The following is a 25,155-nucleotide window of genomic DNA, read 5'->3' on the forward strand; positions in this document are numbered from 1 at the left end:
GGTAAGAAGTTTAAATGTCTATTTTAGTAATTTTGTCATGCTTGACAAAAAACAACATAAGCGTTTTGACCAAAGAAAAACTCCTACGTCCCGTGACGTCATCAACCAACACCAAGCCCATACGGATGATACATTTAAAAGCCTTTGCGTAATAATAAACGCCCACTTATGTTTACATTTGTCTTTGCCCTTCATACTTAGTACATCCTCCAGTATCCATGCCCATATCAAAGTGGTAGTCAACCAAAGAAATGACGTCACTTGGTCGCGGTTACATCACGTAGGAATTACAAGTTCTCAATATATTCAACCGGGGTTGCCCGAAATCCAATGACACTTGAAGGCATCACACTTCCTGCATTGTGACTGACAGTGACACAAACCAGAGGTAGAGAAGTGTTGAGCGCTCGACTGCTCTGCCGGTTATCGGCGTCCCTAAACGGGCGTCTTAACGTCACCAGACGCCGAAAATTGTTCCCCCGCGAGGCGTTCGTCGCACAATATCGACATGGACGCGTTTGCTTGGAAAGGCGTTACTGGCTGAGATTGTTGCGCATGTAATTAAAGTGTCCAGACAGCCGCCTCGAAAGCAGCCTTTGGCGGCCGCGTTGGGCTTCTCGCCACCCGGGGTTGGCCGGCTCCAATGGCGGCCCCGATGGAAGCCGCCGTGGAAGACGACGACTCCGTGGAGCCATTCAACGACGCGGAACTGGCTCTGAAAGGCATCAACATGCTTCTCAATAATGGATTTAAGGAGAGCGACAAGCTTTTTAGAGCGTACAGGTGAGTGAGTGCCGCCGAGACGTCAAGTCGCGTCCATGTCGTTTACCCCCCGCGTAACCTTGTTTTGTTACAATCTTACATTTTTGCTATAAATGTGCATGTAAATGATGCCGTTCATGCGTCCTTAAGTTAGTTTTTACCTTTGTTCTGACAAACAAGTACAGTGAACTCTCGTTTATCGCGGTAGATAAATTCAGAAACTGGCTGCGATAGCTGAAAATCCGCGAAATAGAGAAACCATATTTGAAGTACATACTGTATTTAATTAACATGTATTCAGATTTTTAAAACCCTTACTTTACGTAGTACAATAACAAACCACCCTTTACAGTACAGTAATGTATAGATATCTGCAGTACCGAAAGATAGGACTGAAAGTATTTCAGTCGAGCCGAACCGTGAGTACATTGCGGTCCACTACATGCTTTTTAGACGAGCAAGATTATGGAGCCAATCAATTAAAAATGAATCAGAAGATGGACTGGTATATACAGGGTGACCCAAAGAAATTGATATAAACCTCGAGTGATCGAAGAAAAATATTTTTGTATGCTTATTCAGGGGTGTCCAAATAGCAACAATTCCTTTAAAATACTGGTGCTAACACTTTTTTTTTTTGTTATCGTTAAATCCATTAGATCACACCTCGACATCAATGTCTTCTGTGGCAGCATCTGACATGTCACAAGAAGACACATTTGTCTTGTTCAAATAGCCTCCAGCAAATGTTCACACACTTAGCGTTCAGCTGCTGATGTTCAAACAGTCCCGTGATCCTCACAATAATAATGTTGTCCAACTTTCTCCATGCATTCATTGCTGTGCTCGTGCTTATATATAATATGTCTGAGTCGCTCCAGCTTTCATCATTCGTCCTCTTATTTTATGGACTGATATGACACAGGAGTTGCCCCCCCCCCCCCATAACCTGCCTCCCCACTGGATTCTTGAATGTCACACCTCCCTCTAATTGCAGTGCACACTTGGGGGGCATCCTGCTTTTGAAGCGCTTACATATGCACTGTCTATATTCACCCGCACGTTGCTCAGCTCTCGGAAGGATTTTAGGCCACGATACACTTTAATAATACAGTTTATTAAAAAATATTGGAAAACAGATTTTTTTTTTGGAGCGCTTAACCCAACATGTAAAAGTATGTCGCTATGCTAATGACATACAGTAGTGGTGTCTTATGCAGTTAGTCCTTTCACAGATCTTCTCAGCAGTAATGTAGCATTTTGTTTAAAATACTGAAGATCCTGTGTCGAAAAAATGCTTTTTTTTTTCAGGACAGATACCGATAATTAATCGTCAAGGATGCTAATAACCAATTTTTGTAACTGATATTCGTTTTAGTAAAGTAAAAAAATATCGGTGTTTTTTTTTGTTATGGAGGCCCAGGGGTCCCTTATTTCAATGTATTGTATATTATACCATTCAATGGGCACCGATTCCACCAAAATATGATCTATTATTCATGGTCTGGTCCAATCCAAGATCGGTGATTGATTATCGTGGTTTTGCGACTCTGTTCTGAGAGGCCAGAATAAGCAAGGAATTCATTTTGCGGCTTTTGAGGGCGATGAACATTGCAATGAGGTTAAAAGCTCCAAAAAGTTGAATTTGAACTGTTTGCATAAATCTATCAAACTGTCATGGAGTTTGAAAGGTATGAAATGATGTGTGACTCCTTCTATGAGCTGCTAATGCATGCTACTTCCTTTTTTTTTTTTTTTTTGCGGCAGGAACCACAGTCCTCTCATGAGCTTCGGCGCCAGTTTTGTCAGTTTTCTGGTGAGTGGATGCCACACGCTTGGTTGTTACTTGCTGGTTTGACTCACGCTCTGACTCGCTGTACCAAAGTTTGCTGGCTTATCTGTCATGGATTTCATCAAAGCAGTTTCAGCAATAAGTACATAAGTTCACTAGTGAAAATTATTAGAGAAAAAAACATTAGTACAATTCATAATTTGCAGACTATCAGTGACAACATTGAATCTTTAGCAAATTATAACATTGTAACCTGCCACCGATTGAAAGGTTTTTTTTTTTTTTACCCCAAAATATACTTAAATGTACCGTATTTTCCACACTATAAGGCGCACCGGATTATAAGGCGCACCCTCAATGAATGACATATTTTACAACTTTTTCAATCACAATATTGTAATACTCAAAGTAATAAGAATAATAAGTCAAATAATAACTCTAAACTCTCAATAGCATAATAACTCAATGCAAATATGAGCAACCTAGTTCAACTGTAAACACACAAAAGAAACAGGTAAAACATACTTTATCACTTCATTCCCCATCTACCAATCCCAATATCAACATTGATCCATATATAAGGCGCACCTGATTATAAGGCGCACCTGAATATAAGGCGCACCATCAGCTTTTTGAAAAAAATTATGGCTTTTAGGTGCGCCTTATAGTGCGGAAAATACGGTAATGAAGTTTCTCTCTTTTGACTTTGTGTTTGTCGTGTAGAATGCCATGATGACTTTTGAAGAGGAGAACATGCAGCAGGCGTCCGAGGACCTCAAGGCCACAGAGAGGTTGTGCGAGAGTGAAAACGCTGGCGTCATCCAAACCCTCAAAAACAAGATGAAGCGCTCTGTGAGTCGCAACCTTAGGGGAAAAACAAAACAACCCTAATATATATGTATGTATGTATGTATGTATAATAGATTAGCAAATATATTTTTCATTATTTTGATATGTTTGATTGAGCGTTAAGGGTGGTACAAATTCAAAAATGAAAATGTTGGTGACTGTAGCTTTACGGAAAAGAAATGTTCTCGTTGCGCTTTTTCAGGTGGTGTAAGGCTTTGTGTGTTTTGGCCGTCGCTGTCAGGAAAAGTGTGAGTTTTGTCTTGTGCAAGCAGACGGACTCTCGGAGGTCGGGGCTGGCCGCCGCGGAGCGGCTCCAGAGGCAGATCATCATTGCCGACTGCCAGGTTTACCTCGCCGTGCTGGCTTTCACCAAACAGGAGCTCTCGGGTAAATTGTTGAGAAAAAACAAACAAACATTTATTCTGTTTTATCCGGGTGTTGTTTTTAGCAAACTTGAAATTGATGTCGAGTGGCATTTTGGCCCGGGAATCTCCACAGCGTATATCAAAGGCGGATGGATCCTCCGCAAAGCCTGGAAAGTTTACGACAAATGCTACAGCGACATCACGCGGCTCCAGGAGGGCGACGACGGGAGGAGGCGCAAAGCCCGGGAGCGTCAGGCCCCGCCGTCCCCGGCCGCGCCCGGCGCCGACGCCGAAGACCTGGCCCGGCTGAAAGGTTCGGTCAGCTTCGGCTACGGCCTCTTCCACCTGTGCATCTCCATGGTGCCGCCGCACCTCCTCAAGATCGTCAACCTGCTGGGCTTCCCCGGCGACCGTCTCCAAGGGCTGTCGGCGCTCGCCTGCGCCAGCGAGAGCAAGGACATGAAGGCCCCCTTGGCCACGTGAGTATGCCCGTGCGGCTGGATTGGCCGGACAGCCGAAAAGAAAGAAACTGGACCTACTTGAGCTCTGTCCAAGATCCAGTATCACATTTTTTCTTCCATTTTTAAAACGACCATGTGTTTTTGTTGTCGTTTTGTTTTGAGTTTTTTTTTAAAGGGGTGATCAAATAAAGCCTGTCCAAAGAAAAACAACCATGTATAGTTTGGGCATTTTTTTTTTCCTGAAAAAAAAAATGACCTGGTAGGGTAACGCTTTTTTTTTTTTTTTTCAACCCAACCATGTATCGTAAGACATTTATTTATTTTTTAATTATTTTTATTTTCTCAGGTAAAAGTAACCAGGAAAAAATATCAACCTAGGTTTTTTCTTTTTTTTTCAGTTATTACAAGGGAAAAACATGTAAAAATGTTCATGTAGTCAGGACACAATCCATTGTAAAGCTTGTTACATCCCCCAAATCAACCAGCTATAGTTAGGTGATTTTGTTGTTGTTTTTTAAGGCGGTTACTTTTTTTTTTTTTTAATCGTAACCCTAATAAGACATCTTTTTTATAGATTTTTCTCCATAAATCATTTTAACGAGAAGAAAAAAAGAAACAGCCATAAGGCGTGTTTATTTTTTCTTGTAAAATCAACTTAAGGCTTTTTTTTTTTTTTTTGGAAGGGTGGGGGTGACCAACGTATAGTGACCCACTATAGTAAGTTCAACCGATTCCCTGATGTTGCGCAAATTTCCACCATGTGAGTAAATATGCTCTGTGTGATTAACTGAAATTTAACGGGATCACTAATCATAATCAAAGCCAGCCCTAACGGGACCCCTAAAATGTTTTAAAAATGTGTAAAAAAAGTGAAAAATCTCCTTGAAAGGAGACGCACAGTCTTGTAGCCTCTTTCCAGTCTTCCGAGTTCCTATTTAGATCCAATCTGCGTCTTCTTTTTTTCTTGACGTTGCATGTTCCTGCGTGTCCTGCGACAGCTTGGCCCTCTTGTGGTACCACACAGTAGTGCAGCCCTTCTTCGCCCTGGATGACAGCGACACCCACTCGGGCCTGACGGAGGCCAAAGCCATTCTTCGCCAGAGGGAGACCACCTACCCCAACTCCTCACTTTTCATGTTCTTCAAAGGCCGGGTCCAGCGTCTGGAGGTGAGCGCTCGTCTCTTGTGTCGCAAACATCTCGCGCGACTTCCTGTTTGCGCGTAGAGCCGGATGAGCGCCGCCCTGACGTCCTTCAACGAGGCTTTGCAGCTGTCCTCGGATCAGAGGGAGATCCAGCACGTGTGCCTGTATGAAATCGGTAAGAAACCACGACGAGGCGCGTCTTCTCATTAGCATCGCGCTAAACAGAAGAAAAGGATTTGATTTGATCCTTCCACGTCGACTTTGTTCTAGGGTGGTGCAATATGATCGAGCTGAACTACGCGGAGTCTTTCGGAGCCTTTGAGCGCCTGAAGAACGAGTCTCGCTGGTCCCAGTGCTACTACGCGTACTTGACTGCAGGTGCTAACCCTGCTTTGGATCCTCCGCCCTGTTTGTGTTGGCTCATCATCCTTTTTTTTTTGTTTTTTTGGGATGTGTCTTCTTCTCTTGGGTTTCAGTTTGCCAAGGAGCCATGGGCGATCTGCAGGGAGCCCTGGGAGTTTTCAAAGACGTCCTCAAACTGTTCAAACGCAAGAACAATCAAATCGAGCTCTTCTCCATGAAGAAGGTGGGGCGCGTTCCGTCGCATGATGTTCGGCAAACTAAAAGTTCAGATAACTGATTAGTCAAGCTGATTAGTTGAGTAAATGCACGCTGAATGAAGTCACTTTTTTTGGCCCTTTAACATTTTCAACAAAACAGATAAGCATTACAAGCTGTTGTATTTAAAAAACGATTGAGAAAAAAAACCTATTCTTACCGTTTTCTGCTGTATTAAACGTAAGGGCTACGTTTGTAGGTGTATTTTATTTAGCCACTCCAAGACTCACTCAATATGACCCAAATTAGCAATAACTTGCTTCATGTTCCACTTAATTTACTGTCAATTTGAAAGGAAGTATGTATTGTTCCTATCTCTGCATTAAAAAGCATCCAGCGAGGTTTTCTAATACCTGCAGAAACCCTGTTATTTTTCGTGTAACCCCTCAAGTGCCTTGACATGGCCACACTCACTGACACAACCTAGCAATAAGCTGCTTCATGTTCCAGTTAATTTGCTCTCAATTTGAAAAGAAACATGGACTTTTCCCAGCACTATAGAGCATTCCGTTTCTGATACCTGCAGAAACCTTTTTAAATCTCACATAACCCTTTTGAAGTGCCTTTAAGTACACCCAGACGTACTCAAATCCCAAGTTGAGATTTACTCTGTCAATGAATGTGAGTTTTGACTTATTACCTGCCAGCCCAAAAAAAACCAAAAAAAAATCTCCGACGTCTATCGCCGTCAACGGGAGTGAATGAATCCGAGTTGACTTTGCCCACGATTGTTTTCGTGCGGCGGCAGGCGGAGAAGCTGAGGATACCCGGTTTATCCAAACAACTGTGCATCCTCTCCATCATTGAGATCCTTTACTTGTGGAAAGCTCTGTGCAACTGCTCCACCAGCAATTTGCACACTATGATGCAAGGTAACGCGCTCCTCTTTGAGATCCAGCCATCCACTCTTTGCAATCGAAAACAAAGGCTGCGTATTTTCTTTTTTTTTGTAGTCCTGCAGGCGATCCAAGACGCCTCCTGCGCAGGGCTGAAAAACCTGCTTTTGGGCACCGTCAGCAAATGCCTCCGTAACAACAAGGAAGCCATTCAGGTAGTCTTATCCGTGATGATCGTTCTCAGATTCCAGTCGGAATTTTGGAACTCGCCATGCCTTTGCAGTATTTCAACGCCGCCCTGCGCGACGAGATGGGCCTGCTGAGCAACTCGTACGTGCAGCCTTACGCCTGCTACGAACTGGGCTGCATGCTCCTCGGCGACTCAGAGGTAGGCCAGAAACGCTCAATGGTCACCGTTAGCTAACGTGGACGAAAATCATTCATATGAATCATAAATTGGTTCGTCACAATGTCATAAGTTGTTTCATGTTCCAGTTCATTTGCTCTCTAGTTGAAAAGATGCATTGTTTCTGTCGCGGCATTCAAAAGCTTTCAATTAGATCGAATATTTTGACCCATTTGAGAACTGCGATTCTAAGGTGACATTGTCCTTTTTTTTTTTTTGTCCCCCGCCAGTCTGCGGCCCAAGGGCACACGTTGATGCTTCAGGCAAAGGTACCAGAGCGTCGAGTAGCTACCAGATTTTCAGGCGTGCCGTCGGTTTGAAGGACGTTTTTTTTTTTCCCCCATTTGCAGGAGGACTACGCTGGCTACGACTTTGAGAACAGACTTCACGTGCGGATCCACTCGGCGCTCGCCTCCACGGCAGCTGCAGTTGGACCTTGAAGCGCGCCCGCTTCAGCAGGCAAAAAAGACACTTTTGCAATAAACTGCACATTTTTCCTCCATGTGGAAATATTTTGCACGGATTTCTTAGAGAACTTTTTTATTGTTCACACGCACAGTGGCGTTCACATTGTGTGAGCTAGATTCTCTTTTATATTTGATGTTTTAGGTTATTAAAATGCTTTTTATGGGACACTGCTTGAAGAGATGTATTTTCAGATAGTAGGCACGGGCACTCACAGATGCCCCTCCCTACACACGGATTACGCTCACGATTTTCTGTCTACAGAAAAGCCTTTTTTTTTTTAACCTGACTTGGTTACCATGGAGACCTTTTGTCATTTTAAATTGTGTTGTTTTTACAGTTAAACTTTTTAAATTAAGCTATTAGATGTTTCCATCCTTTTTCAACAATAACAATAAAACATTTTATTTCCAAAATCAAATCAAATGTATTTTCGCTATGGGTAATTTTGAATCATTGTTTTACTGATAAAAATGTGAAATCAAACAACAAAAACAAACTTTTTTTCCTGTCAATTTTATATTCTTGGATAAAAAAATGTCAAATTTGTTCTTCTATTAAACATTTTAAATCACGTCTGCTTACTTGTTCCCGATGAGCAAAAAACACAAAAAAGACAACCATAAAGAATATTTTGTTTCCTTTCCTTACTTAATACAAACAAGAAACATGTATTGTCAGAATTTTATTCCCATTTTACTGATAATTTTGTTATTACTTTTCCTTAGTTGTTCCAGACAACAAACTAGCAGTATTTCACCCCTGGTGTTTCAATATTAAAGAAAATATTTTTGAATTAGTTTCCAAATATGATATCCAGCTAAAAAAAAGAATGTGAGGTTTTTTTTAGTGGAAAATTGCGAATAAAAACAGGTCATTTGTATTATTTTAGTTTTGATTGCATCCTTGTATTTTTGTGTACGTGTTGTGGCCAAACCCAAGCCCCTCCCACAATCATGACGAGGAACAGGTGCAACTGCCTCCCCAAGCAAAATTCAACCGAAGAACTTGAAAACGCAACCTGAAACTTTGATATTGCATATATCTCCTTTATTTTGTCACAATGCATTTTTCTGCTCTATTGTTCACACTCGACTAACGTGTACCCGCATTAAAGCATTTATTTTTCAACCGGCAGCGCCACCGCACCCCAAAATCCCTGACGGGGTCCTAGTAGATGTCGGGCAGCTGCGTGAACTTTCTGTCCCAGTAACCTTTCAAGTAGAGCCAGTCTTGAGCTTTGTTGTGCGGGTTGGCTCCTTGCTCGAACCACCTGTGCGGCCACGACGTCAACAAGGTGAGCCGGTCGTCATGACGACGTGGAACTATGATGCGCGCGCCGGTTACCTGGTTTTCCAGTCGTCTGGCGATTTGCCGCGCTTTTTTCGAGCCGTCCTCTGTTTTTCTTCCAGTCGCTTCTTTTCCGCGCTCGCTACGTCTATCATACCAGCGCGCGCACACGCACGCACACACACACACACGCACACACACAGCTCTTGTTAAGATGGTAAATGTGATATATATATATATATATATATATATATATATATATATATATATATATATATATATATATATATATATATATATATATATATATATATATATATATATATATATATATATATATATACACACACACACACACACACATGACAATATATGTACAGTCAGCAGATGGCAGCATTGCAGGTCTTGGATGACCACGGTATATAAATTTTACGGTATATATATTTTTTCACTTGCGTTTAACCTGGCTTGAGTTTTGATTTGGTATTTAGTGACTTTTCAGTTGTTTTTTTTCCATCTCCAATTTTTACTGCCTAGTTGTCTCTTTGGATCGACTTGTTAGCAAAGCATTATACAAATAAAGTTGGAGTTTATCTTCGAAAATACAACGTGTGTGATGCGTTTTGTGTTTTAGGAAAAAAGGCATCTTTTTTTCTGCATTTTCCATTTTCAAACCCGCCTTGTCGGATGAATATCGTACCAATGTCTCCGTTCTCCATGGCGCGGATGTCAGGTCGGAGACGACTGTCCGTGGACGGCAGAAGTCCCTCCAACTTCTTGTCCAGCTCGTTCAGCTGCATGGCGAACGCCGAGAAGGCGTAAAACTGCAAACAGGAAAAGGAAGGGGCGCGCGGGGGTCGGCAAAAAAAAAAAAGACCATGCGAGCGCGTCTGGTCTTTCCGGCCGTCCCACCTTGGCGGCGTTGTCGGGACGAGGCGTTATCTTCCAGATGAGCTCGCTTCCCGGGATCACCTGCACCGTCTCGGCTCGGGTCGGCGCCATCTCTTCGGGCTCCTCGTCCACGCCGCTCTGAGGTCGGGCGACACCAACGGACGCCGATGACCGAACGCAAAAATAAACACAGGAATAAGAAAAAGAATTACCCTTTGGCAGGCCTTTTTGTCTTCGGAACTCCTTTTGTCGGACTTTTTGTGGGCGTCAAAGGTCGCGGGGTCCACCGTGTATAAACACTCGGTCCATTTGCCGTAGATGGCGCAGAGCTTCCGCTTGCTGAAATTGGAACAAGAGCGTCAATATATTCTAATATTATCATAATAATATTTATTTTCGCCAGAAAACAGCCTTCCTACATTTTTAAAAGAAAATATCTGTGAAAAAAAAGCCTTACTATAGACTGTCATTTTTTTGTGAGAAAAAAAAGCCTTACTATAGACTTATGTTTTTTTTTGTGAAAAAAAGCCTTACTATAGACTCGTTTTTTGTGAAAAAAAAGCCTTACTATAGACTCGTTTTTTGTGAAAAAAAGCCTTACTATAGACTCGTTTTTTTGTGAAAAAAAGCCTTACTATAGAAAGTCATTTTTTATGCGAAAAAAAGCCTTACTATAGACTCGTTTTTTAAAAAAAAAAAAAAAAACAACCAAAAGCCAACTGCATACTATAGATAGTCTGGTCTTTTTTACCGAAAAAAAAGACGACACATGGTCTTTTTTCCAACAAAAAATCTTTACTATCCTCTACTTTTTACATAAATTTTATTTTTAAAGAAAAAAAAAATCCAGGTATTGTACCTTTTATCCAGAATGTAACCCTCCACTTTGTGGAGCTCCTTCCCAAAGAGTCCACAAGGTTTAAAAGTCATGCTGCACCGCTCACCGGTCCTGTCACACAATCCGCGTCACGTCTCCGTTTCAACCGGATCGCTCAACGGCACAGGAGTGGCTGCCATTACTTGTGATTGAGGACCTCCACGGCGCCGTACTGCTCGATCCAAAGCTGCCCGACGATGATGTTGTGGACGCAGCAGGTGGGGTTCGTCCAGGTGTACGCCTCGTTGTACCTTCAGAGGACGACAGACATTTGAACAACCGTGCTGTATTTTGACCGTTTTTGGATCATTTCCTTCTTGGGTGAAATTTCAGCCCCAGAGGGTCTTCTTTTAATGATTTTCAGAGGAATGGACACAACAAAGGTCACGCGCGGCCGGACGCTCACTTGGGAAGTTCCAGCGTGATGACTCCTTTGGGCTCGGCTTCTATGCTCTTGCCCCAGAACTTGATTTTGGGGCAGATGGAGCCGTGGAAGACAAAATCCTCCTTGAGTCCCTCGGCGTGGAAGGCGCTGACGGGAGGGTGATGGCTCACCTGCTCGGAAAGCCACCTGAAGCCCAAATCGTCTCTGTGGGGAAACAAGGACTTTTTGTTCGAAGGATGCTTCGGTCTTGCTGACGAACGCGTCACCTGACCTGATGAGCTCGTACGTCTCGCCCAATAGCGGGTTGAAGGGCTTGCCCGTCCTCTCCCACTGCGACGCCACAGCCGACACCGCAAATGCCGCAACGCACTGCAAACAGACAGCGTAGGTTTTGTAACCGCTCGCGATAGAACAAAGCTTTACCGTGCCGCCATTTTGAAACGAGTGAGGCCGACCAATAGCAATTGAGGTAGTTAGGCAACAGAACTGAAAATAAGTGCAATTACCTAAAAACGCCTGCAGATGGAGACAAAACAACACAAATACAGCCAACCCCCTAGGGTCATGACAGTTGTTTTTGTCGCAAAGCATGAAAAACATGAAAAAAACGTAAGCCAGTGACACTGTAACCCGGGGGTCCACTGTATATATTTTTATTTGACAATCTTATGACCCTTTCAATATCAGCCCAAGTTGGGTGATAAGGCCAGGCCAGTGAAAAATTCCCGGACATCCAGGGGTTAAACTGCGAGCAGCAGCAGACAACTTTCCCCCTCCTCGTAAAAACATCTTCCCATAAATTTCGGATTATGAATTTGCCACCTGAAAAAGCACACCTGAGCCAGCATGCTTTGTTAGAAAGTGATCAGTAAGAACGGCGCCGCTAGCGAGATGCTAGCTAGCGGCTAATTTATGCTATCTTCTAGACAAAATACGCCCGTCATTCTGTTGGAAGTCTTTTTTTCCCCCCATCCAAATATGCTTTGCACTGGTACACGGCCACGATGTGGGTGTTGCGTTACCTTCATTCGTTCGACAGAGTCAGCCGCGGCGTTGGCCCGGTGGATGAGGTAGGTGTGCTCCATATATTCGGTGAGCCGCTGCAGGAAGCTCAGAGGCTCGTTCAAAATTACCGGCATGGCAATCTTGGAAAGCTCCTGAGAAATGCGTTGGATTGGATATGCGTGAGTCCACTGAATTTATTCGAATTTTATGAACTGACATTTATAATTGACATGACCATAGCATGAAGAGAGCCAATCATGTGAAATGAGCAAAAATGTTAGCTGTTAGCTGTTTTCACAAGAACTCGTACTATATTTTTGATAAACATACGGCCCGCGGGCCAGTTTTGGCCCACAAACAGGTTTAATCCGGCCCGCGAGATGATTTTGTCAAGTATAACAATGAACTCAATTTTTTTAATGAATGAAAAACTAGAAATGTTTTATGATTAATAGTGATGTTGTGCCTTCATGAATTTGAAGTTGTTTTAAAACTATACCGTGGACCCCCGGTTTACGACGCCCCTGCCTTAAGTTTTTTTTGCGTCAAAAAGCGGGATGCTTAGTATTTTTCTACCCCTCTTTACAGCGTTTTTCTCACTTTACGACAACATCTGTCATGACCTGTGGGATTGCTTGTGTTTATGTTTTTTTGCCTCCCTCTTCAGGCGTTTTTAGGTAATTGTTCTTATTTTCTGTTGGCGTCAGACTGCCTGCGCTGCAACGCGCCACTAAGACGCCGGTTTGCTTTTGATCGGCGTCACGGCGTCACTAAGATGCTATGCTAAAGACTTAGCTAATTAGCATAGTTTTCTGTTTCCCGCCGTACGCCGATTTAGCCTTACGATCCCAACCCAGGAATGGATTAATTTTGTATCGCGGTGGTCCACTGTATTAATCTATAGCAAGATTTTTTTTTTGGTCTGGGCTACTTGGGAATAGATTTTCCTCCATGCGGCCCGCACGTTTGATTTGAGTCGTCCTCACCATGCCGATGCATTTTTTCAAGATGCTCCAGATGCTGACATCATTTCTGGAGAACATAGGAGCCGGTAGGGATGTTCTAGGAAAAGCAGCAAGAGATTTCGTGCATTAGACAGACAATTCTCTACGTTAACGTCATAGGTCCCGGTATAGAACGTACGAAATCCGCTACATTTTTCTGAAGTGAAGGCGATTGTATGGACTCGACTCTTTGGCGCATATTGCCTTCGTCTGCAGATTCGTACCATTTCAACACAATCCATGCAATACAATCCAACCGAGCAATGCTACATGACACCTGTTAGCTAATGAGCTGCTCCATCCCGGCGACGGACATCATTAGCAGGTTGTACGACTGCGTGCGTACGTGTTGCGGTGCATTTGTACGGAAAAAAATGCTCATATGTGGAGGGTATGAATCTATTATTTCGTCAGTAGCAAACGCTTGCTGCAAATTTGCAAATGGGCGCGTTTGTGTGTGTCTGCCCGTCACAAGTACAAGGCTGTTTTACGCTTATTTGTGCAGCGGGCAGATGGTGTCTGCCCAAATACACACCATTATTTCTGTTAAATAAACAAGACAGAAAGAGGCTGGCTGGCGGGGGAGCTTTGGCTCCATCTGTGCTCGTCGGAACGGAACGGAGCGCCGATGCAAGATAGACCCGCTTTTGGCCCACTTTGCTTTCCTCCTGCCTCTGCCCCCATAGTGCGACGTTTGTGTTTAATACGGCGCCCTGGTTTCGTAACGTTCGTTGAAATATTAATGGGATCCTTCCGACGCTACGTGAAGGATTTTGAGAAAATAAAATCTTGGACGTTATGGGCAGTGTTATGGCAGCGCGTCTAAAAAGTTCAGAAAACAAACAAAAACAATGATAATCATCGTTATCACTTGTAGGTTTCGACCTTCAAAACTGTGGTCTAAAATAATCAGCCAAATGGCTATTATTTGTTGGCTAGTTTTTATTTTTATTTTTTCTGTTATGCACTCGAAACATTAACAGCAGTTGTGCACAAGTAACACTTTATTTACTACACACAAAACGTTTAACATAACCTGGAGTTCTTAAAGGGATAGTACTGTATAAATATAATATTTTGTCACTTAGAATTCATTTTAACAGCCAATCACGGCTCACCTGTTACTCATGTGACTTTCACAACCTGAGCCGAATGACTATTCGTGGCTCTGCTTGCGATTGTCACGTGACCAACCCCAGACAACAGGTGAGTCGTGATTGGTCGTCACCTGTGATGTGCAAGCTCGTGGCAAAAAAAACAGTTTTGAAACTGTTTAATTTTGCCATCAAAATATCAAGAAAATATATTCGACTGCAGAAAAGGGATTAATAATCCCTTTGGATGAATATAAACTGAAATGTCAACATATGCAACGTAAATCTATATGACTAGCACAAATACACATGACAAGAATTATTGTGCCTAGAACTTGATTATAATGGGAACTGATTTTTTTTTTGTAAACATATTTAAAACTCCCCCCCTATTGGAATAGGTAAGAAGAATAGTGAAAATCCACATATAAAATGGAATAAAACTATCTTAGTATCAGAAATGAGTTGATATTATGATTAATAAACAGTCCCTAACAGCGATAGTGTTTTTTTTTTTTTTTGTCCCAATTTCTTTTGTGCCACAAACGGCTAAATTATTGAAGGATCACAGAAAGAGAAGGCAAGTTGAAACGAGCCTCTATGGAAACGAAAGCTTGTCCCTTCTTACATCAGCAAAGCGTTGTGCGCGACCGGGCTTGAGAGAGTCGCGTCGGGCACGAAAAACCAAACAGGTTATTCTCTGTGGATCGGATGTGCACAAAAACACGGTGACGGAAGCATCCTATCCTGTTACACCTTTCAAGCTAATGAAGACGCGTCGCTGTCAAACTTGCACGCTCACATTGTTGAGTGCGAGCAAATTACAAGAAAAAAAAAAAGACTTTTTTTTTCATTTCAGTTTACAAATAATTGGAGCATGTCCCACCTGTGTTTCTTGGCGGCATTGTTCTGGTTGCCAAGGTTACCCTCCCCCGACATTCCGGCGGCCCCCCCGAGCTGGCTGGGATGGCGGCTGCCGACAAGGGGGGCGTCTCTCCCCCCGTCCTCTTCGCAGGAGTAGCTGGCCGCCGACAGAAAGCCGCTCAGCGACACCTCCGACTCGGACTCTGCGGGGCGGACGGTGACAGACTCGGCGCTTGAGGAGCGACTCCATTTGCGCTCCCCCCCACCCGCGCCGCCCCGTCCCGTCTCCTCCTCCTCCTCCTCCGTGGCCAAACCCCACCTGAGCTTTTTGTGTTCCAATGAGAAGGCTTCACCTCACGTTTTTCCTAAGTGAGGCACACGCATCACGGCATTTAAGATGTGGACCGTATCTCGGGTGTCCAACTCAAGGCCCGGGGGCCAGATCCGGCCCAGCTAATCATTTGATGTGGCCCGCAAAATGCTAATTTGACTTTCTGGCTGAAATACAACATTTGCAAGTTGTCTTTAACTAAATAAAAAAATCATACTAAAATCAGTCGTTCCGGCCCACTGACAGAAACTACGACTTTAATGTGGCCCACGATGATAAAAATGAGTCTGACATCCCTCTTCTACATTGTATCATGAAATTATTTATTGAATAACTTTAATTAAAAACAAATAAGGAAAATTAACAATTATTAAATAAAAGAATAATAGCGTTGCTTTCTTCTTATTGTATTGTATTGATAATGTTCTTATTTTTGCACAACTAGCTTGCTGTGAGCTGGCTAGCTTAATAGTTAACGATAGATAGATAGATAGATAGATAGATAGATAGATAGATAGATAGATAGATAGATAGATAGATAGATAGATAGATAGATAGATAGATAGATAGATAGATAGATAGATAGATAGATAGATAGATATTGTGCTAACTTGCTCGCTTTCTAGCTAGATAGATAGTGCGCTAACTTTCTAGCTTGCTAGATAGATAGATAGATAGATAGATAGATAGATAGATAGATATTGTGCTAACTTGCTCGCTTGCTAGCTAGATAGATAGTGCGCTAACTTTCTAGCTTGCTAGATAGATAGATAGATAGATAGATAGATAGATAGATAGATAGATAGATAGATAGATAGATAGATAGATAGATAGATAGATAGATAGATAGATAGATAGATAGATAGATAGAAAGTTTGCTATCAAGCTAGCTATCCAGCTAGCTAGCTTGTTTTAACCATCTACAGAGGGCAAGCCCATTCAGGGTACCCTAACATTGCTACTCTGAGACCTTAGAAAAGATAAGATTACATGGAGAAGGGTGATTGAGGATTTAAAAAGAAATAACAAAAAACAAGTCTTCAGCCATGCCCCAAACAAAGGGCATGGCTCAAGTCTGGAAAAAATCCATCCTAGGAGGGCCATGTCCCCGCTAGCAACAGCCAATTCCGGCGCTTCCTCACTTATCGGGAGCGGCATGTAGACAAGCTCATTCATTACAACTTTATATTGAACTCATGATTCCACTGCGTCTCGGGACCACATCATTACATGCTCGGCAGCCAGACTCAGGGATAAAAGTGTATGATTGTGTTTTTTTTTTCTTTCTTTTTTGCGTGGCATCACACTCAGCAGATATGCCAAGGAAGTGCTGAGCTTCGTGTCTCAAAGGGCCACTGAGTGTGTGGTCAGTAGTCAGAGCGCGCCATGAATAATGCAGCCAACCCCGAGGGAGTCGGCGCCTCGTGAACAAACGCCTTGACGGGACTCGTAGAGCCTGCAAAAGCAAGCTTGGAATACATTAGCCATAACTCATCATCTGGAAAAAATAAATAAATAAAAAAACGAAAGAATTAATGAAACTAACATAGTAATGTGGGAGTTTGTCCAACTGGTCTACATGCGTTTTGTGGATTTGGAGAAGGCTTTTGACCGCCGGGATTTCTGAGAGGAGTTGCGCTGACCTGACACAGCATCGTAGAAATCATCTTCGGCGACAGTGTGTGACCGCTTGATCTTGATCTTCCGACTTCAGGCTCCACACCTGTGCAAATGCATAAAGAAAAACACTTCTTTAAAACTCAGGGAGATTTTAAAAAATAGCACTAATCGTCCCTTTTCCATCAAAGTTAGCAGTGAAGGTAGTCTAGAATGAAATCATCCATTGTTTGCTATCATTTTGTGTTTATTTCCTGTCTAGAAAAGCATGTATTGCAAACCATCAACGCAGTCCTAGTCCATCTCACTCCATTCCAGAAAAGTGTGAAGTGGAACTTTCCCCCAGCTCTAAAACCCACATCGTCCTTCTCACTACGTATGTAATATCAACAGCGGCCAGAGACGGCGCCAAAAAAACAGAGATCAAGCACAAACGTATGAACTGTTAAACTAAATCATCTCCAAAACATTTTTTCGGGTGCAGCCCACGCAGCCCGGTACCAGTTGATCCAGGGACCGGTGCCGGTCCGCGGACCGAGGGTTGGGGTCCCCAACCTGCTTTATATAAATTAACACGAAAACTGTACTTTTCCTACATAAGAGAGCATTTTGTTCAAGTCACTCCTGTTTTGATTGAGTGGCTCGGCCGTGCTCCAATGTTGCGATCCTGCCATAAGATCCGACTTCCTCCGATCAGAACCAAACACCATGAGGCCGGCGATCTGTATGGCGGGATTGAGTGTCCCTTTAGCGCAACCTGAACCGCACCATTGAGAGATGCGGCAGAGCGGTCATCTTGTGTGTCATTTCTCATTCCGGTCACAAAAAGCAGCTTAAGGTACTGAAGGGTCAGAGGTGAGAATGCTGGACTTTCAAATATCGTAAATGTGAAAACAGGAGTCGCGATTCACAAAGAATTTGATTAATGAGCTCAGTCCATGCGGACAATTGCATTAAATTGGGCTGATTTAAGAGAAGTCAACATTTGCATTTCCAGACAGCAGCTTCATCTTATTGATTGTAGCAGAGGACCATAGATAAAGCAATACAAATCGCGGCCGGCACATTTCATGAGGTGATTAATTTTGTTTTGCCTTTTTTTGTTTCTGACTAGTAAAACCCCAATGATGTGGTAAGAATTTGATCATGCCTTCTTTGGGCCTGAGCATGAGCGTTTGCTGTTACTAAAATGGTGGCATAACTGTGAGCATGAATGCTAGCATGGGTTTTCTCCAGGTATTCTGCTTCTCTCACGTTTTTTTTTTTTTTGGGAGGGGGGGCATGTAAATAATATGTAATAAATACGTTTTGGGTGTTTAAATGGGTTAAAATATCAAAAAAAAATCTACATATGGTTTGTGCGAACGGGAGATCAATAGGTAAAACCCTACAGCCCATGTCAGGCTCATTTACTGCCATTCAAAATTCAAATTCAAATGGACATATTGAAAACCCCATGTTTTATTAGGCATTTCCCCCGATACCACTGAACATTTTGAGGGGTTGAAACTAATTATATATTTAAATTTGACGATGTTGTGACCCTTTCAAAGTCAGCCCAGCTTGGGTGATAATAAGGCCAGGCTAGTGAAAAATTCCTGGACACCCAGGTGTTAAAGTGTTCACTTTGTTGTGCACCAATCCGCACCAGCACTTTCTCCCTCTCCGCGTCCCCGCCTGAGCACAGACGCATCTATTTTAAGCCCCGTTGATGCCGTGCGCCATCGGCGTGCCGATGGGAGAATTGGGAGGGATGCTCGTCCTTGGCAAACACCCCTAAAGGTAGAACTGTTCTAAAAATTGTTGGTGAACAAAATCAAAGGGCAAATCTGTGACAGGACCAAATGCATGCACACTAATAGTGTTTTGAGCATCTCCATGGTTGCCCACCGAGAAAGAAAGCATTCAAAATACGAAAAAGCCGAAGTTAAACGGCTTCATTTGAGGCTTTATTTGAGGGGGGAAATCAATGGTAAGGAACATTTCTCTGAGGTTAGCGATGACAGCTCAAAGTCCACTCTTAAGGTGGAGGTCAGGCTTGAGATCATCTCCAGGGGTTTGAAGGCCGACCTATTCTAATCATAGCTGTGTGCAGGAAGAAAAGAAGGATATGATGTATGTCTCCTGGCTTTCATACGAGAGTAAATGTGACAGATTAGCCGAGGCTATCTGTGTCACCACTAAGCGGCTTCAAAATGGTTGCGGCATCCAAAACGTTTGGACACTAAACAAACACAAATGTAAAATGAAAACACATCATTATAACAGGGTGAGCCAAAACCGCCTTCAACGTTTTGGGTGGCAGTACAGTCAAGTGGTCATTATGTCTCCCGCAGCTAAAGTGGGGTTCACACAAAAAGCATTTGTTTTTCTCACGGTTCTTCTAGAAGAGCTGCTGGGCAGACGAGAATTTAAGCAAACCCCTGACGGGATTGGGAAACATAAATGGCCCATTGCTGCTTTCTAGCGGTCAGTTTTAGTATGACAGGTCTCGGTTACCGGAGTGGAGACTACACAGATTTTCTTTCTTTATTTATTTCCTTCCTAATTTATTTATGTAATTATTTGCAGTAAAGGAGTCGAATAATCAATGTCATTTTCAGTGAAAAGGAATATATTAGCGGCAAAACTGAAAACAAAACACACACTGACTTTAATTTAAGTTCTTTAAGCATTAATCAAGAGATTTTTTCCAAACACTCAAGCTGCACAAGCGAGTAGAAAAAATGTACCCGGAAAACTGACAACTCTTATCGTTGACTCCATATTAAGCCTCACTGTGACAAACTCCCTCTATGTTATTATTTTACATAATGCACACTCGTGCTCCGCCATTATGGTCAAAATAATAATCACAATTATTTTGATCAATATTGAAATCACGATTATTCATCATGTTTGGTCAAACATGTCTATTGTCTTTTTTTAAACAAGCAGTATATAAACAAGGCTTCAAGGGTTGATAACCTACAAATAATAATGATAACAATAATAATGTTATTAATAATAATAACAACAATAATAAATGAAAATAGATAGTAAATAATACTTGCTGAATGTGCAAACCAATGAAAAAAAAGTTAAGCCTACTTAGAACCAAGCACATTATTTACTTTTAGGCTAATTTTAATCAATTAGCTGTCAAAATGTAATTTTTGGGTCATTTCAAACTGAACTTTTTCCAATTTTGGGTCTCCATTGACAACTCGCAGTGTATATATTAAGAATCAGGTGAGAAACACAACGCTATTTCACACTGGTAAATAATATATTAAAGTGAAAAAAACAGAGGCTTTTGTCATGCAAACACATAGAAAACATTGCCCCCTGGTGGTAGGATGACAAAGTGCTCGATTTGACATGTACTGTGGCCGGCTTTTTACGAGTTAATATCGCCGAGGATCAACTTAATTAAGGGTGGCAGCCAATGTCGTAATCGCGTTTAAAATTCAATTAATTGCGCAGCCCTAATGCACACTCACTCGGTCCTACAGCTGCTGCACAAGTGGGTCAAAATATGCGTTTTTTTTTTTTGTTTTGTTTTTTTTGCTGAGGGGCAACATCTCATTCCCTGGAAGACGCTCAGAGGAATTAAGCATTCTTTTCTATTAGATATTTGCAGAGACATCGGAGTGAAACTCGGGCAGCACACAGACTAACGAGATGGTGGGATTAGTGGTAATGCCATACAATACAACCAATCTCAGCACTGGTGCAAATATAATCCACTTAGTATATAAAGCAGCGGAAGCAGCTTAGTTTGTGAGGTCATTTTTTCTCAATACAACTGATGGTCATTAATACAGTTTGCTTTGTAGGGCTTTTTTTTTTTTTGTTACACTTCATGCCCTGCAAAATTCCTACACTGACAGGGTCAGTTAATCCCTCTGACAGTAATTGCAATTCATGCAATGATGATGCGCACCGGCAACGCATATGTCCTTGCGCAAACATGAAAGTTTAGTCGCAGAATCTCCGAAGTTTATCTCGGATTACAAGACGCATTCGTGCCATCGAGACGTGCTCCTCCATGTTGTGCTCAATCGAAAGCTGGTTTCAAATCAAACGAATGCAGCCGTGAGTAATTAGAGCGCGCTCACATTTTCACATTCTGAGTTGAGTCGATTAAGGTCACGGGAAGCTCAAGCGCAAAGGTTTCTGCAAATTAGCTTCGAAGCCAGGCCGAACAGAACGAGCCCGCTTTGAAAAAGGACTTTGGGTGAAGAAAGGAATCGACGATGTTCTACCTGGATGCGTCGTCGTCGTCGCCTCTTCGCTCTCACATGGACCCGCCGGCGCGTTATCAGCACGCTCGCCGAGATCCCAACTGGCCAATATATGCACGCGCACACATTCAAAGTCAGTCAGCCTCCTCCCTCATCGACCCCCCGGAGTATTACGACGTATATGTGAATGTGCGCCGGTATGCAAGCCGAATGCAGACCTAAGCATAAAAGGGGATCGTTTCCCACTGATTAGAACACTGACCGAATGCTACAAGCACCCCCTCGCCATACGGGACCACTGGGACAAGTGGACCGGAACACGTGCCTTCAACCGCGTTTGGCACATGAAGGAGTTCTTGCACGGGAATAGGGTCATGCTCAAAGAATCTAGTAACCATTCAGCATCTTTCCAGAGGACACTGAAAGCACTCACACACACAGGAAACAGTTCCAACCTCAATTACCACCCAGTGGAGGCGCCATCCGATAAAGCGTGAACTCTATGGCGGGGAAATACCATACGTAAAAAAAACATAATAAACAGTTCCAAATTATTCTTGAGTATAAAACCAAGAAGAAATATTGATAACTTGATGTAGTGATGGGTAATTGTTTTTTTTTTTTCAATTAAATCCACTGTTTCGAAGCATGAAATACAGAATAAAATGGAAAATTATGCTGGGAATATTATGCTTTTGTATCTTCTATGTACGATGAAAAAAAAAGTTGCTTGCCAAGGGCACTCCTCAGACGTCAAACTACTGCAGTACACGTTTACTTAAATCATACATGATAAATCTTATACAGTAACTGTACTGTTATACCCTCCCATCACTTTGGCTTTAGTTTCATGGAGAGCCGCGGTTATATTAGCGGCGCCCGGGAGTCTAATTAGAAGTTCAAGTAGATATGTGTACTGCAGTAATGTTTGTCTTAAATACGTAAAGTATAAATACTTTTCCCATTTAAAAAATTCAGGTACCCACTTACACACGAATGAAAATTCCTTCGAGGGTGGGGTTCGGTCCCGATCGACCGCGAAAATTGAGGGATTACTGTGTGTATTTATACTGTGTATAAAATGCTTGTCCTATTGAGCAACAGACACTCTGACATCTGTGTACCTTCCAAAGAGGGCCTTCAATCCTCTGCACTCTGCTCCATGCTTCCTTTAAAAAAAAAAAAAAAAAGTAAATTTAAAAAAAGTCAGACTCACTCAGACAATGGCGTTATTTCCATTTGTTCACAGCTGGATGAGGGCAGCAGACTGATTTTGTCTGAACGAGGGAGCAGGTGTGAACCAAATAGAGAGTTTAATACAAAAACACACAATGTCCCAGCAAAGGTCGTATTTAATGCCCATTTTGTCATGTAAAATGTATAAACTGCAAATATTACGTTTTACAAGCCAGTGCACGCATTACAAGCAGGTGAACCTGCAAAAGTCATGACTCAACTGTCAACTATATATTTTTATATACAAAACAGACCCCAAAGGGCGTATTGCCATGGTTTCTTCTCCATCTAGCGAAAATGAGAAGATAAATTACTACACACAAAAATATTCACTGTATTTTATTCGGTGTAGCCAGTATAAAATTCACAGTTTTTTAAATGTTGTTTTTAATGACTGCAAGAAAAACAATAAAGAGCAAATATAAACAGGGGAGGCACTTTTTTTACAGGCTATTTTTTTAAGTTAGCTGCTGTGGTTGGCTCTTTTTTTGCTATATTTAGAAACTGTCTCGGTTTCTGTGTTCATTTCATCAACAAGTAATAAACACCTTCTGATACACATTTTCACTTAATAATGAATGACAAAATTCAGATTTTAGATATTCCACCCTCATATTTTGTTTTAAAATAACAAAGGATATCAGATCCATTGGAGACACATGTGACTCAGCCTATGTTCAAAAGTGATCAGTAGGAACGGCAACTGTATCAGACAGTCATCATTAAAGTGTGCAGTTTTAATTTAAGTCTATTAAACTGCCTCTGAAATGTAATCCGACTGCTATCGGGGGCAATGTAGCGCTGCTAGCTAGCGGCTAATTTATGCTAAACGGTGCGCTAAACGCTGGCAACAGGTGGCGTGCAATGAAATGTCCACGTATTTCAATTGAAGTTTTTAAGTTCCTGAATTGATGATTGGATGTGTTTTCAGTAAAATGTTACTTTTTTGCTGCTTTTCCAGGAAGTACTTCAAAATAAAAGTAAGCATTTGGAATTGTGAGGTTTATTTTCCAGCGTTGGGTGGCCTTTTCACCACAATCGGCGGCTTGTTTTACGGTCATGCAGCGCAATCCGTCGTGTATTCCGTCGCACCCGTGGCCCAAAAGCCAACAAAAAATAAATAAATGAATACATTTATTCTTGCCGCCTCGCGTCTCAGCGGCTTAAGTACACAGAGAAAAAAATAATTGAGTTATAACAACAGTCAAATATCTTTGAGGAATCTATTCCAAATATGATGCGGTCGCACCCCGGAGCATAGTTGTGATTTCATCATCTTCTGTGACATCTTTAGGGATCTGCGCCGTTTCGTTGATAACATTGGCAGAGGCGTCATAACGCAGCAGCGACAGAACAATCTCCTGAGCGAATAAAAGCATAGACGGACGTTTGAAATCCAAAGCAAACTCATTGAATTAGTGCTTTCAATTTGCATTTTTTTTTTTTTTTAGCCTTTAATGAAAGAAAATAAAATATGAGGCCAGTTCAGCAACCAATGGATTGGCTCTTCTTACTTCTTCCTTTGCTACCTTTCTTTGTTGTTAACAGTAAGAAAATAACATGAAGACTTATCAATATTGGTCCACAGAAAAATATTAAACATAAAGCGTCTTCTTTTGAGATCTGTTCACAATAATAAATAATTAAGTTGATTCTAAATAAATATTTGTCCACAGAAAAATAAAGTGTCAGTTTTTGGGGATTACAGTGGAGATCTGTTCACAAAAATAAGAGACAAATTAATTTTTAATAAATACATAAAAAGTGTCATCTTTTGAGATAATAGTAAAGATCTGTTCACAAAAATATTTGTCCGCAGAAAAATATTAATTCTAAAGTGTCCTCTTTTGGGATCATAGTCGAGATCTGTTCACAAAAATCCATCATTAACTTGACAGGTAACGAGTGGTGGCACCTAACAAGTCGAGGGGGAGAATCTGAGTTTTTAAAATAATGAAAATGCTATAACCTACTGAACATTACAATTTGCTGTATGATCTTATTTCCATGAAAAACGTAATGACTTCAATAATAATTTTGAAAGGATTTTTCCATATTTGTTTTATTTAAAATCTTTTTACCCCCATTTGAGAAGGACTGGTTTAAACTATTAGCGTAGGAATTTATAGATGCGTGTCGCCTATAGAGATGATTGAGGTGGTTTTTGTTGTAAACCTTTCGAGCTGCTTTATGCAGAGATGTGTTAGCCATTTCATCCTGCATATTCACATCAGCACCTGCCTGCAATTTATATCACAAAAGTAGTAAGCCACTGAATGAATTCTTTACGGTGGAGTACAAGCAAATCAACTATAAATCACACTTTTAGCAGCTCATCCGCCATATCCCTGTTTCCATGGTAACACGCTAAGTGGAGGGGCGTCCATCCAGAGCTGCGTTTTGACTTTTTTTGAGTTTTCGATGCACTTATAGACGCGCTGTGGTACTTTGATTTAATTGGACTGACATCGGCAGTTGATGTGAAGAGAAGTGAGCTGCTCGATCCAAGATTCGAGGATCTGCCGAAGGAGAGAGGAACCGCCGTCTTTCGCAGCAGACGAATTGTCAAATGACGGCAAATGCGCAGAATTTGGACAAAATTGCACTTGGGTGTTTACTAGCGTGAAGGCTAAACTTA

General features: G+C 42.0%; 2 protein-coding genes across 3 annotated transcripts; one reads left to right on the forward strand and one right to left on the reverse strand.

Moving 5' to 3' along the window:
• The first annotated feature begins 313 nt into the window (after positions 1-313).
• LOC148414386 (tetratricopeptide repeat protein 39C-like) lies at positions 314-8,995 on the forward strand. The gene is made up of 14 exons (XM_088429076.1): positions 314-783; positions 2,530-2,578; positions 3,278-3,406; positions 3,676-3,790; positions 3,902-4,247; positions 5,228-5,396; positions 5,454-5,547; positions 5,643-5,750; positions 5,849-5,958; positions 6,739-6,862; positions 6,944-7,041; positions 7,110-7,214; positions 7,463-7,501; positions 7,583-8,995. The coding sequence occupies exons 1-14, from the start codon at positions 644-646 to the stop codon at positions 7,670-7,672; spliced, it is 1,716 nt and encodes a 571-aa protein (XP_088285202.1). The 5' UTR covers positions 314-643; the 3' UTR covers positions 7,673-8,995.
• On the reverse strand, positions 8,726-21,565 carry LOC148414387 (oxysterol-binding protein-related protein 1). Of its 2 annotated transcripts, XM_088429077.1 has the most exons (14): positions 21,303-21,565; positions 17,082-17,161; positions 15,130-15,310; positions 13,132-13,207; positions 12,163-12,297; positions 11,412-11,509; positions 11,162-11,344; positions 10,899-11,006; positions 10,738-10,827; positions 10,091-10,217; positions 9,900-10,016; positions 9,688-9,811; positions 9,045-9,135; positions 8,726-8,970 (listed from the first exon to the last, which is right to left on the reverse strand). In XM_088429077.1, the coding sequence occupies exons 3-14, from the start codon at positions 15,180-15,182 to the stop codon at positions 8,868-8,870; spliced, it is 1,305 nt and encodes a 434-aa protein (XP_088285203.1). In that variant the 5' UTR covers positions 15,183-15,310; positions 17,082-17,161; positions 21,303-21,565; the 3' UTR covers positions 8,726-8,867. The 2 variants fall into 2 exon arrangements, with proteins under 2 accessions (XP_088285203.1, XP_088285204.1); XM_088429078.1 differs by lacking the exons at positions 15,130-15,310; positions 17,082-17,161; positions 21,303-21,565 and adding an exon at positions 13,685-13,748.
• Between the last annotated feature and the right edge of the window lie 3,590 nt (positions 21,566-25,155).

The sequence above is a fragment of the Hippichthys cyanospilos genome, chromosome 12, assembly GCF_059441005.1.
Source record: "Hippichthys cyanospilos isolate Australia breed blue-spotted pipefish chromosome 12, RoL_Hcya_1.0, whole genome shotgun sequence".
NCBI lineage: Eukaryota > Metazoa > Chordata > Actinopteri > Syngnathiformes > Syngnathidae > Hippichthys > Hippichthys cyanospilos.